The 18,905-nt window shown below is 49.1% G+C and overlaps 11 protein-coding genes across 11 annotated transcripts; 6 read left to right on the top strand and 5 right to left on the bottom strand.

Annotated features, from left to right (window-relative positions):
- Positions 1-45: 45 nt before the first annotated feature.
- On the top strand, positions 46-417 carry COCCADRAFT_7679 (uncharacterized protein; the record flags this gene model as incomplete). Its single annotated transcript, XM_007717242.1, has 1 exon — positions 46-417. One exon carries the CDS (start codon positions 46-48, stop codon positions 415-417), a length of 372 nt encoding a protein of 123 aa, XP_007715432.1.
- Positions 418-577: 160 nt separating this feature from the next.
- On the top strand, positions 578-829 carry COCCADRAFT_104405 (uncharacterized protein; the record flags this gene model as incomplete). The annotated part of the gene is made up of 1 exon (XM_007717267.1): positions 578-829. A coding segment is annotated over one exon (252 nt), but the record flags the coding sequence as incomplete, so codon positions are not given.
- Positions 830-3,936: 3,107 nt separating this feature from the next.
- Positions 3,937-4,989, top strand: COCCADRAFT_104404 (uncharacterized protein; the record flags this gene model as incomplete). The annotated part of the gene is made up of 3 exons (XM_007717266.1): positions 3,937-4,053; positions 4,122-4,587; positions 4,637-4,989. 3 exons carry the CDS (start codon positions 3,937-3,939, stop codon positions 4,987-4,989), a joined length of 936 nt encoding a protein of 311 aa, XP_007715456.1.
- A 733-nt stretch (positions 4,990-5,722) lies between these two features.
- On the bottom strand, positions 5,723-6,421 carry COCCADRAFT_28821 (uncharacterized protein; the record flags this gene model as incomplete). The annotated part of the gene is made up of 2 exons (XM_007717244.1): positions 5,723-6,141; positions 6,199-6,421. The coding sequence occupies 2 exons, from the start codon at positions 6,419-6,421 to the stop codon at positions 5,723-5,725; spliced, it is 642 nt and encodes a 213-aa protein (XP_007715434.1).
- Positions 6,422-6,660: 239 nt separating this feature from the next.
- COCCADRAFT_104376 (uncharacterized protein) lies at positions 6,661-6,855 on the bottom strand (the record flags this gene model as incomplete). The annotated part of the gene is made up of 1 exon (XM_007717265.1): positions 6,661-6,855. A coding segment is annotated over one exon (195 nt), but the record flags the coding sequence as incomplete, so codon positions are not given.
- Positions 6,856-6,924: 69 nt separating this feature from the next.
- Positions 6,925-8,033, top strand: COCCADRAFT_104364 (uncharacterized protein; the record flags this gene model as incomplete). The annotated part of the gene is made up of 3 exons (XM_007717264.1): positions 6,925-7,106; positions 7,160-7,228; positions 7,283-8,033. The coding sequence occupies 3 exons, from the start codon at positions 6,925-6,927 to the stop codon at positions 8,031-8,033; spliced, it is 1,002 nt and encodes a 333-aa protein (XP_007715454.1).
- Positions 8,034-8,284: 251 nt separating this feature from the next.
- Positions 8,285-11,253, bottom strand: COCCADRAFT_39497 (uncharacterized protein; the record flags this gene model as incomplete). Its single annotated transcript, XM_007717263.1, has 2 exons — positions 8,285-8,407; positions 8,488-11,253. 2 exons carry the CDS (start codon positions 11,251-11,253, stop codon positions 8,285-8,287), a joined length of 2,889 nt encoding a protein of 962 aa, XP_007715453.1.
- Positions 11,254-11,758: 505 nt separating this feature from the next.
- Positions 11,759-13,226, top strand: COCCADRAFT_7674 (glycoside hydrolase family 5 protein; the record flags this gene model as incomplete). Its single annotated transcript, XM_007717241.1, has 2 exons — positions 11,759-11,987; positions 12,046-13,226. 2 exons carry the CDS (start codon positions 11,759-11,761, stop codon positions 13,224-13,226), a joined length of 1,410 nt encoding a protein of 469 aa, XP_007715431.1.
- A 503-nt stretch (positions 13,227-13,729) lies between these two features.
- COCCADRAFT_104390 (uncharacterized protein) lies at positions 13,730-13,966 on the bottom strand (the record flags this gene model as incomplete). Its single annotated transcript, XM_007717262.1, has 1 exon — positions 13,730-13,966. The coding sequence occupies one exon, from the start codon at positions 13,964-13,966 to the stop codon at positions 13,730-13,732; it is 237 nt and encodes a 78-aa protein (XP_007715452.1).
- Positions 13,967-14,417: 451 nt separating this feature from the next.
- COCCADRAFT_104392 (glycosyltransferase family 1 protein) lies at positions 14,418-17,656 on the top strand (the record flags this gene model as incomplete). Its single annotated transcript, XM_007717261.1, has 10 exons — positions 14,418-14,789; positions 14,855-15,306; positions 15,357-15,408; positions 15,466-15,834; positions 15,893-16,347; positions 16,405-16,424; positions 16,472-16,882; positions 16,961-17,091; positions 17,174-17,312; positions 17,451-17,656. The coding sequence occupies 10 exons, from the start codon at positions 14,418-14,420 to the stop codon at positions 17,654-17,656; spliced, it is 2,607 nt and encodes an 868-aa protein (XP_007715451.1).
- Positions 17,657-18,467: 811 nt separating this feature from the next.
- COCCADRAFT_104379 (uncharacterized protein) lies at positions 18,468-18,857 on the bottom strand (the record flags this gene model as incomplete). Its single annotated transcript, XM_007717260.1, has 1 exon — positions 18,468-18,857. The coding sequence occupies one exon, from the start codon at positions 18,855-18,857 to the stop codon at positions 18,468-18,470; it is 390 nt and encodes a 129-aa protein (XP_007715450.1).
- Between the last annotated feature and the right edge of the window lie 48 nt (positions 18,858-18,905).

Genomic DNA, 18,905 nt, shown 5'->3' with positions numbered 1-18,905 from the left:
CTCGAGGGTATCCTCCGCAACTGGTTCTTCATCGGCATCGTCGTCATGATCATCGGCCTCCAAATCCTCATCATCTTTGTCGGTGGCCGCGCCTTCCAGATCAAGCCTGGAGGAATCGATGGGACTCAGTGGGCTATCAGCATCATTGTGGGCTTTGTATGTATTCCCTGGGCTGCCCTCATCCGCTACTTCCCCGATGAATGGTTCGCTGTCATTGCGCGGATTGTCGGCAAGCCTGTCGTTATCGTCTACCGCTGGTGCTGTACTGCCGCTAGCAAGTTCAAGAAAGTATTTACCTTCCGTCGCAAGAAGGAGGTTAAAGAGGAGAGAGATGTCGAGGAGGCAGCTGCTCCGGCTATTGTTGTAGTCGGTGATGACGCGAGTACTGCTGCTGCTGCTGAGGCTAAGAAGTATTAGGGCAATGCTTTTGCCTCTTGTCTCTGTGGTTTTTTTTTAGTTCATAGTTCTTTTTTTGGCTCAGATATCATGGACTCTGGTGACGATGTTACGGTTTTTCTTTGTACTCTAAATAGATGGGGGGCATATTGATCAAGCATGGTGTAGATAATTGGAATGTGTGTGTATCTGGCATTTTTACTGTATCTCGTGGATCTCCTGTGATGGCCTTGAGGTGTACTTGCTCGTAGGGACTGATGGGAGTTGTAGTTGCTTCAGTACTTCTATGCTGAGGGACTCATGTGTGTACAAGAGACAAGTCCTCTGTCTGCTGTTAGCACAGAAGCAGGGACATGAAATAATACCAAGTAAAGAAGAAGAAATACGTAATATCTTTTCTCAAATCCTACATGCTGCGACTTCACTATCCTAACTGCAAACTTGCTCTCTACGATAGATTCAATGCTATAATGATACATCGCATACTATTTCCATCAGCCCCTTTCTTTTTTTTCCCGGCTGAACTTGCGTATTGGAAGAGTCTTGGATTCTTGCAGGGCAGTGAGGATACGGGTTTCTGAAGACAGCTGCTTCGGGGTGATATTCACACAGCTTGAATTTGTGGAGGGGTTTTTCTGTGTACGTATACAGTTATTCGTTGGTTCAAAGCAGGGTCTCGCAGACGTAAGTCCCTTAGACCCTCACCCGATCTTTTTACTTTAACTGCAAGGTCTGTTTTTTTTTGATACCCGATTCCGGCAGGTTGGGGTGTGGCCTCCCATTCTTTTCTGAGATAATTGAGCTGATACGCTATATAGCAAACAAATAATTAAAAAAGAAAGTCAAGCCACGGCTATTCGTTATGTTCATGCAAGACGTGGGGAAATGTTGGGGTAAGATGAGGGATTCTGATTGATTCTTGGCTTGGAACTAAGGGCAGTGTAGCGGTAACATTTTCGCAACGCAAGATTGTGACGTGACATTGCACACACATGCTGTTCTTATCATAACTTTGCTTTCTGCGATTTTCTGTTTTTCATTTTTCATAGTCTTTTGGGATTTTGTGGTCAATTGTTTCGATGCTGATTATCACTCTCTATTCGTCTGCTCCGGATAGATCGGAAACGCTTGATAGTAGAACGCGCCATGGACAAAGTGCAGAACGCCATCGGACGAGCAAGTTCGAAGTGTTTGTAGAAGTATCAAATGGTGGGGTAGTGGTTATAAATAAAATGGCAGAAATCAGTCCATGTTTCTCACGACTTTGTGTAATACCATACGCATGGCTGTACGGCCCTACGCGTAGGTTGTGGTTAATGGCCTTTGGTATACGCGCCATTCCCCAAGGGTTTCCTGCTCCACTGATTGGCTCGCTCTTGTCACGCTCCTTTCTCTCAGCGCCACCTTAGCAGACTGGCGGCGGGTAAGACTCCAGGTGGCTGTCTAAGCCTTAAATAAGTGGGCTTCTTTGTATCGTTCCAAGCGGCTACTTCCGCCCAAATAGAGCCGAAAATAGCGTAGGAACGCTAGATAACCTTCGAGAAACTTGTTCGCTTGTGAATTGATCAATTGTTGTAGGGAGGAAAGTACAGAATCAAACACAGGCGCGGTGGGCTTCGAGCAGTATGATCAGCGCTGAGCTAAGCGATGGGTCAGGCAAATATTAGAAGCTACCAAAATCATCTGCTTGCGGTTCTCCTTTGGCTTGAACCTTGGGTCTATTTATCACATCTTGTAATCTTACTCAACAGCACCCGAGTTCTTTGCCGATCCTGCTACAGCCTATCACCAGACAACCCCTATCTCACCCATGTTGTTTTGTCAAAGTTTCGCACAGACTGTGGTGTCGATACCATCTATCTGAATCCCTTGATCAATCACTTCGTTTTTGGAAGGCCAACAGATCCATTTTAACTCGGTGTACACATCGTAACCACAAGTACTGCGACACCTTGTGCGATTTGTCAAAACAAAACTGAACCTTTCGACTATTAATTCTGATAATTAACTAGTCTCATAGAACATACAAATAAGAGGTTTCTGCGTATATCTGTGTTCTCCCGTAAAAGTAGCCTTTATGTAATGAGTATGACGGTCACAGGCCAATATCTAGTTGGCGTCTAGCGCAACAGCTGATTATCTCTCTGAAAAGAACAACAGGCCACCTCCCAGTCTGCACACGCCGAGGTAACGATTTTCGTCATCGGGGTCATGTGTTGTTACTGTAAACGCAGGTGGATAAGGCTGCGTAGGCCGCTAGGTAAGGGGCACCGTTGAAAATCGCACCATTCCTAGAGCAAAATTACGTTGTTCCCAAGACATGAGAGAGTCACGAAGCGGCTTGATAGTGTTGTACATGCAGAGCGTCGCGTCAGTTGTAAATAATAGTTCCAGCCAAGTGACCAATGTGGTCGGATGCCTGACAAGGCACCTTGGCACCGTTCAAAAACGCCTTGTTCCCCCTCCTGGAACAAAGTATAGTTCAAACCGTTCTGCGACCATTTGATAGGTCACGGAGCCATACTGCGTATAATGCCAAAAGGCCGCGTAAACTCATGTCCCAAAGTAGTCAAGTCCCGTAAAAACACCGCTTATGTGACACCGCGCCTACGGTCTATTAGGGGTTTCCGACGAGCCAACTCCGGCGCCTGTGAAATTGGGGAACTAGCAGGCCGCTTGACAAAAAAACCAAGTTATACGCCATATCCGCCCCCTGGTGCACGCGGCTACTAGCTGCAAGGCTAGCCAAGTATTTACAACCCCCACGATGGTAGCAACCTTCCATCGCAACATCTGTGAGCAAGAAAGAGGGTTGATCATTGCAACTTCTCGAAGAGACAAAAAATGGATTCTGACACAGACAGCCGCACAGTCCCCCCCCCTATTTGCAAACAAATAAGCTGTTTTGAACAAATCTTGTCTGCGTTAAGCTTCGACAATGCGTCGACGGAGGATCTTTTTGTCAAACCGCACGGGCCCACATGCGCAACCAACCTGTGGCTTGCGCGGTCTCAATATGCCGGGGTCGGCCAATCACGCGGCGCCGGCGACTGCGCCATTTGTGGCTGCATACGTTGTTAATGTCAGCAGCACGTTAAGCAACTCCACTCCTTTACATGGTACGAGCCACCACACTACAACTTTTCAGGCTATTTAGGCAAATGTATACGACAAGTGGCAGGGGGAACATGTGTTTGTGGCGTCGGTGCTTCAGGCATCTTGGATAGTGCGGCCTGACGGTTGCAACGGGGGGGGGGGGGGGGGCGCAGTCGGCATATGCGTTTCGTAAAGCAAAACGCTATTGTTTATGGGAAGGAGAGAGTCCGGGGCCACGACTAATCGGTACCAATGTGTTTTATGGGTCATTTTGTACGCACAAGGTCATATACTTGAGGGCCAGTGGCCCTTTCCTTAGCCTCACCAATTCACAGTCGTTTCAGTCTGGCTTTCCCTACTTAATTCTGCAGTCCCAACTTGTGTTTGCCCTTCTCTTCTTCTTCTTCTTCACAACAGCATCATTGATACCTTTTTCCATACACCATGGAGAATTCGTTGGATGACAAAAAGCGGCACACTGGCTCCCTTCCTGGGTTCGCCAACATTCAAAATGTGCCCATATCGCCAATGATCAAGCACTCTGGCCTCGTCTTCGCAATCGTAAGTGACCTATCAGTCATTGCATTGGAATCTGATCGAACACCTTTTCGCTAACATCGTGACTTCAGCTTCTCGCAATCTTCTTCGTTTGTCGACAATACGTCCTCGAAAACGCTCTCGACAGGGGGCTCATCTACAAACGCGTATGGCCAACACTCAACGCTCGCCAGAAACGTGGCTTCGTAAACCACCATCTGTCCATTGCGGCCAAGATCTTCGTTGTGGCTTTCGCTATTTACCCTTTTTTTGCCGTCGTCCTCGGCAAAGCCGACTTCCACACGCCCATGTTTGGTTCTGGTGTGGGGCATAAGCGACGAGACAGTGTCTTCACGATGGGCGATGCGCTGTATCTCGCAATCATGATCGTCTCGGTCATGTACGGGCATGAGTTGGCGTACCGCGAGGGTATCAGTTATGTCGCTGTTGCCCACCATGTTGGTGTGCTTGTCATGGGCCAGTTGACGCTGTACTGGAGCGGGAAGACCAACCGTCAACCAGATGCAGCTTTGGAGGCTGTCTTGACTTTGTTCTGGGGTACGTGATGCACAATTTAACATGTTTACCATGGACTAACAATATGTAGGGTTCTTCGACCTGAGTGTCGAGGTACCTCCTCACGTCACCATGATCATCTACCGCGATCCCGAAGTTACGTCTGAGAAACTACTACGCTCCTTTTCCGTGGCTTTCTGGTGCTCGTCCATTGGAACCTTAGCTGAGACAGGAACCATATTCGGATTGTATGGTGCTCTGTTCCACAGGTGGACACTTACCATGAAGATCATGATTCCGATTCTGCACTGCATCTTTACGGCTGCGCAGGTCTGGGGTGAGTGGTGCACATGGAGCTTGTGGCAGCAGGAGAAGAGGAAGGTAGCAAGGGGAGACAGGAAAGAAAAAGACGATCTGCCAGCCGGTGATGTAGAACAGAAGTAGTGTCTGTTCGCTTCAGGCTGCCCCTTTTTGATTTTTTACCATTTGTCCAGCGTTATATGTCCAGCATTTTCTTCGAACACACACATCTTCATAGAATCCATTGACTACAATGGTAGTGTATCAACACAATAATTTCCTCCTTCAAAAAAAAACAATAGTAACTCTCAGACTAGGGGGACTGATTCTGAAGACCGCTCCTGCATTCAAATCAAATCTTCTTTGAACCTTCGATTTGCAGGAAGGAGTCTAAGTTTTAGTGCCGAAGAAGCTTTCTTAATTTCCTCAATTGACAACTGCACAGAATTCTGAGCCCACAAAGTACTGTATCTAGCCACGACAAGAGAAAACCGTATAGTCAATACAATCATTATCAAAATCAATACAACAGAAGAATGATTATGAATTATAACTTTGGTTTGAAAACTGCAACACTCGGCTCTCCCCCCTACCTACCGATATCCAACTGCCGCGTCTGTGGCCTTTATGAAACGACGAGCTCATACCACCCCCTACAGTCACAGTGCTTAGCCATGGTGCACCTCACTAGCGACTCTGAGTTAATTATGCAAACGAAAGCTTAATTTGTCCCATACTACTTGACAACAACCCCTGGACGCCCTGCTGCATAAGCTCGCTGGATATATTTTGCTGCCAAATCTCCCATATACAACGATGCTAATAATACACATGGTACTGCGAACAGATTAATCTAAGAAAAAAAATCCTCTCATCTTTACGGCCGTAAATGGTTTCCCGTGGTGGCGCACTGTAGGCAATGTCTTGTGGCTGAGACAACTGCACATGTACCACAAACATTTCTCCCACAATCATTGCACGCAAACGAACTACCCTCAACAGATCCTTCTAGGTCTGCATCCATGTCGATATCCATACTATCGTATTCGCTTTGCAGTGGTGTATCGCAGTCGTCACACCGAGCCAGCGGTGAGGAACTCTGAGCAAGTTGCACAGGCATCGAGAAAATGGGTTGGACAGGTGGTGCAGGCAGTTCTTTCCAGAAGGAGTGTAATGTCGACTTTTGCGGTTTTGAGATTGCCAAGGTAGACTGCTGACTTGATAAGGAGTGGGATGTTGGGGCTGTGATATCGCGATGGTTGCGCTGCGCAGAAAAGAGTTTATTTAGAGTGTTTTCTGAATAGCGATGGTTAGTAAAGTTTGGATATATAGGAATGAGGATTTGCACCATACCGTGTATTGCGCGCTCGTCTGGTCGGTTGTCGCGCACCCTTTTGCATGTTCGGTTGCCCCAGTCGCTGTTCTTGACTCGACCCGCACTCATGAAGTCCCAGCCATTAGATCGCGGGTAGGCATCCAAATCCATCGAGGCATCCAGGGTCTTTGGGGAAACAGCGCCGAAGCTGGAAATGGAGAGCGACGAGTCGTCGGACGAGTGCTTGCGCTTGCAGCCCATGGCTGTGGGGGCACTGTTCGACAAATGTGAAATGAATAAGACGGATCTGCGAGGGAACTTGGCGGCTATATATTCGCGTGAATAAGCAACTTGCAGAAGGGCGATGTTGATGTTGATGTTGGGGATGTTGATGATAATAATAACGATGATGATGCAAGGTGCTGGCCAGGGAACGCGACTGGCGTGTCGCGCGAGCGCGTCGCGTCCCAAATAGGAACTGTATTAATTGCCTGGTGCAACTATTCCAACACGCTTATTGCCTCGGCTTGATAGTATATAATGGACATTGATTTATGAGAGAAGTAATGACGACGTAAAAAACCGGGTTCACTTGCATTTTCTTGGTGGTGGGGGTCGGGGGGAAATGGCATTATGTCGATGGTCATCAACTCTCTACATTCAACCCATGCCCCGCATCGCTGCTCATCACCACCATTACCCCACCACTACCACCATAACAACAACCACAGCCTCTCCCCAAGTGCATCCTCCTACGAACAACCATGGTTACTCGCAAGGCCTCCCACGCCGGCTCCTGGTATACAGACAATGGCCAGCTCCTCTCACAGCAGCTCGACGGCTGGCTCGGAGCAGTGCCTGCTTCGACGACACCTATCGGCTCGGCCTCGTCGCAAAAGGGCCAAGTCTCGATACCAACACCCAATGCCCGGGCCATCATTGCTCCGTACGCAGCGTCCAATAGCTACAATTAGCAAGCCAGGGCTCATGAACATGCAGGCACGCCGGATACTCATACTCTGGGCCTGCCGCTGCATGGGCCTACAAGAGCGCCGATTGGGCCAATGCGTGCGTTACTAAGACATGACCTTTACGTCGACCATCTACGCTAATTGCCCGTAGAAAACGCGTCTTTCTGCTCGGGCCCTCACACCACTACTACCTAACCGGCGCTGCGACCACGGGCTGCGACAAGTATCACACCCCGCTGGGTGACCTGATCGTAGACACAACCCTCGTCCAGAAGATTCAGCAGGAATGGGACCTGGAGATCATGTCAAAGAGAACAGACGAAGACGAGCACAGTCTGGAAATGCACCTGCCCTACATCTACAAAATGCTGTCGCTCAAGAACAAAGACTTTCAAAGCAACCCGTCCTCGGTCCCTCTGGTCCCCATCATGGTTGGCAACACCGATGCTGCTGCAGAGGCTCGGTACGGTTCCCTTCTTGCTCCTTATCTTGCTGATCCCACAAACATCTTCGTCATTTCGTCCGACTTCTGTCACTGGGGCTCTCGCTTTCGCTACACATACTATCAGCCTCCTAATGGTGCAGCTGCAACTCAGCTGAAGTCAGCTTCGCGGGTACCAAATGACTACCCCATACATGAGAGCATTGCTGCTGTTGATCACGAGAGCATGGATGCCATTGAGACTGGCTCGCACAGAAAGTTCCTTGACCAGCTTAGGAAAACGGGCAACACTGTGTGTGGAAGACATCCTATCGGTTTGTTCATGGCTGCTGTGGAAAGTGCCGAAGCGCTCGAAGAAGGAAAGGGCATATTCAGCTTCCTGCGGTATGAAAGGAGCAGCCTTGTTGAGGACCTCCAGGACAGTAGCGTGTCCTACTGCAGTGCTTTTGCCGTGCTATAGATGAGATCTCGACTGCTAGCCGAATGCCAGATATGAATGATACGTAAGGAAGATAAGTAGAGACAGTAATGTCTCGTTGCAGTGCGATGCGTATATGTACTTGGCCGTACCCCCTAGAAATCTATAACGCCTAGTAATGCAATGTACCTAATTCCAAACTGCCAGGATAGTTCCAGAATATATATACCTTTCATGAAGGACGTGGCTTGGGCATGGAACTATGCTTTACGCTCCATGGTTGCATGATCCTTCTAGTACCCAATGTTCTCCTCTGCGCCACTCCATTTTGTACCTGACTTGTTGACGTCGTGTGTAATGTTGATGCTGAACGAAAGCCTGATGCTGAACCAAACGCCGCTGTCTTCTTGATAGAACTCTGTGGCTCATCTGTTGTTTCTGCATTTTGATCTAGGTCCACCGGATCAGGTTTTATGGGCGAGCTCGATAGAAGCACATATCGTGTGTTCTGTGTCTCACTCTCGGGCTCAGTCTTCCTCGGTTTGTTGAGAATGCGTTGGCTCGTTACTTTGTGCTCTGGTATCGATAGTGGTCGAAAGGGACGCGGCGTCGAAGTCTGTACGTTGGAAATGTCATGTAGTGGCGCGTTGCTTGTTAAGCATGACTGCGAGCGTTGCAGGCATGGGACTGCTGTGGATGATTCGTGTTCTGACTGCTCGGACATTGCGCTGTTTGATCGTTTGAAGAATGATGTGATGGCACCTTGGCCTGCTGCACGTGGTTTGCCAGGTTTTGCCTTGACTGCCTTGGGTTCTGCCTTGCTGCTCTGTGTACCTTGAGTACTGGCTGATGTACAGATACGCTCTGCCTCTTTTTGCATCGCTTGCAGGTCGCCCAGATCTCGGGCGCTTGTGAATCCTGCATTCATGCTCTGCATTGTGGTCATGGAGGCGGAGTAGCTAGATGTGCGGTTGATCGTGACTGATACGCTTTCTCTCGAGTAAGAGCCCAGGCCATCGATCCTCCGTCGCTTCAGGGCTTGATCTGACCCGTCGCTACCTAGCTTGGAATTTGTGCGCTTCTCGTTCCACGGCGCACCCCAGGTTGGATCATTGCCATCAATCTCGTCTCGCGTTGCTGGGTATTTGTCATCTTCTGGTCGCTCCATTGAATCACGAGCACGATCGAGATCTGCGGTCGAAGGGCAGTCCCTTCGCAGAATTCGTGCTAGGTCGGTGATAATACTCCGTTTAAACGCCAGATCTGGCCCTCGCTCGCTGAAAAACTTCTGCACTTTACGGTCCGAAATAAATCGTGAAAGAGTCGTTTGCTCCTGTCCCGATTGCTTTACAGGACAACTGAGGTAAAGTAACGCTTGGGCACGCGTCATACCAACATACAGCAACCTTCGTTCCTCGTCTTGGTCGTCCGCTCGCGAGTGAGGAATGGAACCATCGTATATGGCGGGCATGAAGACTACAGGCCATTCGAGACCTTTCGCTGCATGGATAGTGGAAATGGTGACCTGGTTTTGCTCTGTGCCCTCTTGATCCGCCGCGCTCGATAATGTGACATTGGCGAGGAATTTCGAAAGGATATCGGCGGCGCTGTCGGGTCGCTGTTCTATGCCTTCTGCCACAGGCAATGCATCGTCCGATATCTCTTCTCCGTTGGCAACGGCTGTGGCCATTTGCGTCGCCTGATTGACGAGCTCCTCGACATTCGCCCATCGGTCTTGCCAGTTTTCCTTGTGGGTCTGCTTTAGATATGACAGGAACGATATCTTGTTCGAGATGTGAGTTATGAGCCCGAAGAGGTCACACACGTCATCTTTGGCAGGAATCAGCTTTTCCCGAGAACTCAAAATGACGTTGACAAACTGCTCAATGCCCTTTTGTGCTTGTGTAGACACTTTGATTTTTGGCCTTCTTTTTCCTTGAGCAATGTCGAGAACGAGCTTCCAAAGGGTAATCTTACTCATTTCTGCTTCTTCCAGCAGCGCTTTGACGGTGACATCGCCAACTTTCCGAGAAGGTACATTGATGACGCGCGCTACGGCATCATTATGCTCTGGCTGACTGACAACGCGCAGGTAATCCAGTAGTATCTTGATCTCAGCTCGATCGAAGAATTTGGTACCAGCCACCATACGATAGGGAACCCCAGCTTGTCCGAGTGCTCGTTCTATCTGGAGGGTGAGTGGCGATGAGCGCACTAATATGGCATAGTCGCCAAAATCCAGTAGTCCAGCACTAAGTGTTCTTGTTCTGCATATCTCTTCGACGATCCATTTTGCTTCGACATTGGCCGATACTAGATGGCGAAGAGTGGGCTGTTCGCCAGCGCCATGCGTGGCGATTAGCGATTTCTGTGGTCGGCTCTCGTCCTGCTCAATGATAGCCATGGCCGAATTCAAAATGTAGCCAGATGAGCGGTAGTTGTTCTCCAGATTGATGACGACAGATTCCGGATAGTCAGTGCGCATCCGGAGCAGGTTCTTGATTTCAGCAGATCGAAAGCTGTAAATACTCTGGTCTGGATCGCCAACGATTGTGATGCGCCTAGTCTTTTGAGCTAATAAGCTCATCAACTCATACTGGATGTTGTTGGTGTCCTGGTATTCATCAATAAGCACAGCCTGTATCGTTGAAACGCATGAAGGTGACTTCTTTAGCAGATCGACACAGCGTATTAAGAGATCGTCGTAGTCGAGCAAGTTAGATGCGGCCAAGTGCTCTTGATAAGACGAGTAGATCATGGCAAATTCGTTGTCGTTTGCATTTTTGGCAGTCGCGGCAAAAGCATCTGATGTAACGCCCTGGGCCTTGAGCTTGGAAATCCTCGAACGGGCATGGCCAGGCTCTATGGTATACTGATAACGCGTAACGATGCGTTTGAGGATAGCGGAACTGTCACTAGTATCGGCGATACCAAAGTTCTTGTCAATTCCAATCTCTTGGCCATAGCGGAACAGAAAGCGACGGGCAACTGAGTGGAAGGTGCCCAATATTAGCTTGGCCTCCAGTTTGTCGCCAACGAAGCCCCGAATCCTCTCCTTCATCTCCCGGGCGGCCTTGATGGTGAAGGTGCATACGATGATGTTCCATGGTTGTAGTCGTTCGTGGTTAATGTGGTACGCGACACGCGCAGTGAGTGTCTTCGTCTTGCCCGAGCCTGGAGGAGCAAGCACCTGCACGACATTCGCAGGGCTGGTGACTGCGCTCTTCTGCGCATCGTTTAGACCATGCAGCAATGCGTCCATGGCCAGTTGCTGCGTGTGTTGCAATTGACAGGATGATATCCACGCTGCCCTGAGCCGGGTGGCGGTGGAGCAGTGGGAAACGCGCTAGAACCACGCGGCACGTGACTATTCTCATCTCATCCAACACACATACTTACCCGCATCCACCACACATGAACCGAGCCAGCAGCAAGGCCATGGCCCCAATCGCGTAAGGCTTCCGACCCGCGGTATACAATGCCGGTTGAAAATACATGTAGCATCGTTCGCCAAGCACTAGCTCGTCGTATTTTCCCCCGCAATGCGGAGGACATCCTTGCTCGGCCATCTTTTCTCCGTCAACCGGGCCTGAAGCAAGGAAGATCAGCGTCCGAATTGCATGTATCCAGCAAGCCTGCCGATGCACGATGGAGCTCTTCGCAGCTAGCCAAATCCATCATGTATACCGAGAAGCTTATAAAAGCTGACATGTACCCATGATCTTGAATGACATCCAGAAGACTACTGGGCGCTTCATTTCGAGGCCATGTTGGGACCACGCCTACTTCTTACCTCAGTCCTCGCCGGCACTATTGTCTCGGCGGGCTACTTGCCAGAAGTTCCGAGTGCGGCTACTTTTCAGTACAATGCACGAAGGCAGGCTACCAACGGCTCATCGCCTTCGTTCAATGGCCCGTATAGTACTCGCGGACGAGACATTGTCGACCGCAATGGTCAGACAGTATCATGGGCAGGCGTCAATTGGCCTATGAGCGGTATGTACTAGTTCTCTGTTGTCGATACCGGCCAAAAATGTGCTCACTGTGCCCATAGGTGAGACCATGATTCCAGAAGGTCTCGAGTGGGCGTCCGCCGATGAGATCCTCTCAGACATTGCGGGCGTCGGGTTCAATTACATCCGCATGGGCTATGCCATCGAGATGATTGATCAGGTCTATGATCGGAACGGCGAGGATGTGCCCTTGGAAGTTGGTCTCATAAACGCCCTGGGGTACGTCAATGGCACCAAAGTCACCAAGGAAATCATCGCCAAGAACCCCGGGTGGACGGCACAGACCACTCGTTTCGAGATCTGGAGTGACATTGCACGCATTGCTGCTACCAAAGGCATCTTCATCAGCCCAGATGTGCACACTGGCAAGGCGCAGTGGTGCTGCTCGCACATTGACGGTACTGCCTGGTTTGATGATTTGCACTTCAACGCCACCCATTGGCGTCGTGGCCTTTCCTACGTTGCAAACTGGGCAAAGGCACATCCCAACATTGTCAGCATGTCTCTTCGCAATGAGCTTCGCGAATCATGGAATGTCACAGACCTGTACTACAACTGGGATACGTTGGTTGGCAACATGACGGCTGGTGCTGATGCAATCCACGAAGCCAACCCAGACCTCCTTATCCTCTGGGGAGGTATGCAATATGGCCAGGACCTTTCGGCTTTGACTAGTGGAAAGAATATCCTCACCGCACCATGCTACAAGTGCACGGCTATTCGTGACGCTGCTAGGCGTGAACCGGTTTACTTCAACCTCGATGACCACCCATGGGCCGACAAACTCGTCTGGGAACTTCATCTCTACAGTATGAGCGAGGATATCGATACCGGCACATGCGATATCGTGAAAGCCAACTTCTATCGTAATGGATTCAACGCACTAGGTATCGAAGCGCCACCTGCTTGTAACATCACGGGTGACTGCCCTAAGGCTGTACGTGAGACACCAGTCATTCTGAGCGAGTTTGGCAGTGCCCAAGACGAGACTCTCTTCAACAATACTCTCCAGAACTGCTTGAAGGAGTACACCATCGAGCACGGCGTAAGCTGGATGATGTGGGCCATTGCGGGCTCTTACAGAATCAGATCCGGAGTACAAGGTTTCCCCGATACGTGGGGTATGACCAACTACGATTGGTCGGGATGGAACTACGAACGGGGTATCGAAGAGTTCTGGAAGCCATGGGTAAAGGCGATGAACACGACCAAGATTGTCTAAAATGTGGGGATTAATTTGTCGCAGTCCGCGTTGAGCCTGCGCTCTGTCATCGGGAAAACTAAAATACGTTGCATCCAAACAGATGACAATGGGGCCAGGTTCTTGGAACATTTAATGTGTAGTTTGGTTATTGAACTAATGATTCTACGATAGTCAATTTGTGTTTACAAGTAAAAACCGTGTTTTGTTCTCGTGCTCTTCATGCGTTGCACCATTGGCGGTATCTCAGTGCAAGCATGAATTTTTTGACCGCCTAGTAGAAAAATTTGAGAACAGAACGAGTAAGCGCGAACCCGAACATTCTTTTAGAACGAATCGGAGGTGAGTGATATTCTACATATTAGTCTTGATGAAGAAGAGTGACGACATTGGCGATTGCTCTTATCGCCTCACGTGCTGCCGAGGTATCCGGTGTTGATTCGTAGTACAAAGACAACCTCTGTAAAACTACTTGCTGGCCACGCCCCTCATATGTAGCAACTATGCACGTGAAGGGCAGAAAATCAAGCAAAATGCTTGTAGGAATGCCATCTGCGCACTACAATACGAGAGTTACTCGTATCTCCGTTGACCGTAACTCTTCGGCCGAGGGGGCTCCTCTGCGTCACCGGGGAAATCTGACATCGGAACTCTTGGACTCCGGTTGGTGACAGCGTAAATTCTTTGGCTGCATCAAGAGTGTACGAACCATGAAATTGAGTTTTGCATTGCACCCACGATTTGCCTGCGCAAGCAAACATAGATCAGCACCAGATACCTTCTGTCAATACAAGAAAGAATGCCGGGCGGCGGTCATCTGTTGTACTCAGGATGCTTACCCTCCAATGCCACGCACTTTGTTTTCGTATTTGGGCTTACTTGTGACGTGTGCTACACGTGAAAGGATCGACCAAGTAGTCGAACGATTCCAGAACTGAGATGATATATGGGACATGTTTGACACGATCTGGACCCGCAACCGACATGACCGTTCGCATGTATTCGTCCGCCACTTTTCGCTGCCTGGCGCTGTTAGCCATCCGGCGCTTCCACCTTCGCTGACACCAGGACCTGAATGCATCCCCTGCGCCAACGTTATATGTCATACAAACTGCCGCCATCTTATAGCGATCGACCCAAAGACTCTTCTTACACAGGCTCTCTGACATTGCTAGTATCACCAGTATTATATTGCCTAATACTCCCGCAATTATGTCTTCCTGTTTCTCGGGTCACCCGGAACGTTGGCACTTCCACGATCCAAGGTCACATATTTCAGGCAGAGTGAACAGGCTCGGCCAAGTTGCCGTTCGTTTTCATCAAACTCCGAAACGTCTTGAGCGCTGGTTCAAAAATCAACAACGCAACCCAGTGAGCAAGAAACACGCAACCAATACACCACAACCCTACATTCCCCACAGCCAACAAGCGGATCTTCCCTCGCCAAGACTAAACATTGCGATTCACATTTGCGGTTCTAGAGGGGATGTGCAACCTTTTATTCCAATCGCCAAACTACTTCAAGCACCCCCATATTGTCACCGGGTACGAATATGCACGCACCCAGCCTTCAAAGATTTCGTGGTAAGTAAAGCAGACAATCTACTCGTATTCATTCATACAGCATCATGCGGACTTACGCGCTAAAGGAAAGCAATGGCCTCGAGTTCTTTTCTATTGGGGGTGATCCAGAAGCTCTCATGGCGTACATGGTGAAGAACCCGGGCTTACTTCCAGGTATGGAAAGCATTAGGGCTGGCGAAGTGAGCAAGAGGCGGAAGGAGATGGCAATGATACTCGAAGGCACATGGCGTAGCTGCATCGAAGCTGGAGACGGACTAGGACCTAAGGTCACTGCAGTGGATGTGGAACAGACAGAGAGCTTATTTATTGCGGATGTCATCATTGCCAACCCACCGTCCATGGGCCATATCCACTGCGCAGAGAGGCTAGGGATACCTCTACATATTGTTTTCACCATGCCATGGTCACCAACAAAAGCTTTCCACCATCCACTAGCCGCGATGGAATACGGTGAGGCAGATGAGTCTTCAGCAAACTACGTCAGTTTCGCTATCATGGAATTGATGACCTGGCAAGGGTAGGCTCTCGCTCATATCAATTTTGACAAGAGGCTGCTAACCGTACCAGACTAGGGGATCTCATCAATAGATTCAGAACACATACCTTGAAACTCGATATCGTAAGAATTCTTCTCGGCGTACAGCTTTGCTTAGACTAACCATTTTACGCTATGCAGATAAGCCCTCTTTGGGGATTCCAGCTGCTTCGAAGGCTAAAAATCCCCCATTCCTATCTCTGGTCACAAGCCCTGATTCCTAAGCCATCGGATTGGCCTGAGCATCTCAATGTGACAGGGTTCTCATTTCTGAAAGCTGGCTCATCTTACTCACCACCAGACGATCTAACTGCATTCCTCGAAAAAGGCCCTACGCCAGTCTACATTGGCTTTGGATCTATCGTTGTAGATGACCCTTTACACCTGACAAATCTCATATTCGAAGCTATCAAGCTAGCTGGAGTGCGTGCCATTATCTCGAAGGGGTGGGGAGGTATAGGCGCAGACAAGGCGCCTGAGAATGTCTACATGATTGGCAATTGCCCTCACGTGAGTATAATAAGCGTACAAGCTAGAGGTTCTAGATAAAAAACTCACACACAAAAAGGACTGGCTTTTCCAACACGTCTCCTGCGTGGTTCATCATGGAGGCGCCGGCACAACGGCAGCGGGCATAGCACTTGGAAAACCCACTGTTATAGTACCGTTCTTTGGAGACCAGCCATTCTGGGGGAAAATGGTTGCCAAAGCAGGCGCAGGTCCGAAACCTATTCCCTATAGACAACTCACGCCGGAAGGCTTGGCCGAGAGTATCAAGTTTGCATTGAGACCCGAAGTCGATATTGCTGTCAAGAAGATGGCGGCTTGTATTGCAGAGGAAGACGGAGCTTCAGAAACGGTCCAGGATTTCGAGAGCGCACTAAGGGTAGATGAGATGAGGTGCCATGTCTGTCCGGAACGGCTAGCAGTATGGAGGGATAAGAAATCGGGGGCATATCTTAGCGGACTCGCTGCATGTGTCCTTGCAAAGCATAAACTGATAGATCCAAATGATCTACGACTGTAAGTGTTTTATTAGTTGCTGGGACTCAGAGGTATTCACAAGCTGACTTAGTATAGGCTCCGCCATAGACAGTGGTGTAAGACTTTATTCGCAACTCTAATTATTGTATGCTAACAATAAAAGATATCCACGAAGGAGCAGAAGCACCATTGATTGGCGCCGTAGCTGCAGCTTCCAGCTTCTTTACCAACCTTGCAATCAACACGTCAGACTTTTCCCACCGTCTGAAAAAACCAAAGTTACAGGGTATCGATTCCACAGGGACGACAAATACTCAGAAAAACTGGGGACTAGACGAGGGGCACAAAGACCAAGCCATAAGTCCCATTTGGTTAGCTCACATGGCCAGTATGATGGCAACCAAATCCCTGAAAGATAACTGGCAAGATGACTTTGACAAAATGCCAGACGCACAAGAAATAGCAAAAATCCACGCTCTCCTAGCTGCCCAAGAAGCCGAGCATGGACGCGCCTACCAAATAACCAGCGCAACTCTCCACTACGCAGGAGACGTAACCAAGACGTACCTAAAAGGTAACATTCCAGATATCCATTATTCCTCTTTTTCTTTTCCAGCAATTTTACAGTTTCTAACCACCAAAAAAAACAAAGCCCCCGTGGCTCTCTTCTACAACGTAGCCAACGGCTTCCGCAACTACCCCTCACACTCCATAGCCAACGAGCGGCACCGACGCCGCGACGAAATCGTCGGTCTAAGCAGCGGTCTAGCCGTTGCAGGCAAAGTACGTACTTGCACCCTTTTTTCCACGCAAAAAAGAGGAAAGGCATAGTAGCTAACCGAACCTTTTACTGCTCTGCTACCAGGAATTCCGATTAGGTCTCTACGACGCATTCACCGGCCTAGTAAAACACCCCTACCTCGGCACCAAACTCGAGGGTCCCCTGGGCTTGCCCAAAGGAATCGGTAGGGGAATCGGAGGTTTCGCATGCCACGCTTCAGCCGGTAAGCTCTCTCTCTTTCTCTCTTTCTCTCTTTCTCTCTTTCTCTCTTTCTCTCTTTCTCATCTCCCCTCTTTTTTTTCCTTCCATCAAGAATCCAAGCGCTACTAAATCAGTTCTTTCTTTCTAATATACAAAACAGCTATTTGGGGCTTACCCGGCTACACCCTCAAAGGAATTGAATGCGCACTATCCAAACACAGAGTCACCCCGCTTCAGACGGAGTTATATCTTATTCGGCTAAGGCAGGGTGCGCGGGATTTGGAGCTGGCGTCGGATGAGGAGCGGGGGAATGTGGTGGCGAGGTGGAAGGGTATGCAGCGCCGGGCATCGAGTGGTTTGGTGTGAATGCGGATTGTATTGTATTTTGGTTTTCCATACTCGGGGTATTGTTTGGGATGGGGCTGGATCTGAGACTTTTCACAAGACGAATAAGTCCGTTGGGATTGTGGCGTTTTCATATAGCCGGATGCTACAGTGACGAGGATTACACTGCAGTGCCCTCTCCTCAGCAATTTGTGACATCTTTACTATAGATGACAACTCTGGATTTAAGCAGTATTGTATAGAAGCAATACTCGAAGCGATATCGTTTCGTGGAGTCCATTATCTACAAGATATGGCGGGTCAGAGCTAGTATATGCAATTTGATCTGGAGTAAGGGAAGAGCAAAGTTTCGGCACGACGCCTGTATAAATCACATATCAGACTAGCACATTCACATGAGAACAGCATCACGCCAAGAAAGTCATCTAAGTCTTGAATAAGATATGTGTGGATAGTATTAATGAGAAAAAAAAACAGGCTACAACTGTCATCCGTATGGTATACATTTAACATTGCGTCCTACTTCCGTTCATCCTGTAGAGCCATCAACGCATCATGCTCTAAACCATACTAGGTCATGGTCAAATTGAGAAAAGAAGTAAGCTAATAAAAGCCCACGTGTATGATATACGCCTACGCCTGTCAATGCGTAAGACAATTAGGAGATGAGGAAATGAAAAAAAAACAAGCCTTTGTAGGATAGAGCGAAGAGGTAAATTGTTGCATCATCCATCCGAACTCCACATAGAAAAGAAAGCCCAGCGTCCGGTTAGTGACGAAAATCTGGAGGGGCCCTTAGAGAAGAAAGAACTATTGGCAAGATATCACACGCTCAGCTGCTTCGGCGCATGCCTGTAGGATGCACATAGTCGAAATGGCGTCCGGTAGCGAAACCCCCAATATGATCTAAGAGAGATTTAGGAAGCGTAGACTCCCATAGTACTCTCTGTTCTTCGAGCTTCTGTTTCCTTCGCTCTTCGCCTAGTTGTTTGGCGCTGTGCGAATGCATGCTTTGCAATAACAGCGGCGCGCTAGGGCTATTGGGTGATGTAGCAGGCTCACTTTGAGTCTCTATCCAAGTGCTCGATCTGATGTGCCCATGTTTGGCGGGCACAGGCATGGAGGCATCATCGTCTTGGCTGCCCAGTCGTTCCAATCCAGGTTTCCTCTGCACGCACCGTGGCTGTTTGGCAACGTCTCGCTTTTCTTGTTCGTTTGCCATGATGGCATCATCGGCTAATTCAGAAGACGCCGGCTTTTGTAGAACCAA

The sequence above is a fragment of the Bipolaris zeicola genome (assembly GCF_000523435.1).
Source record: "Bipolaris zeicola 26-R-13 unplaced genomic scaffold scaffold_171, whole genome shotgun sequence".
Lineage (NCBI taxonomy): Eukaryota > Fungi > Ascomycota > Dothideomycetes > Pleosporales > Pleosporaceae > Bipolaris > Bipolaris zeicola.
Note: the sequence above shows the minus strand (reverse complement) of the source record. Positions and strands in the feature narration are given on the sequence as shown.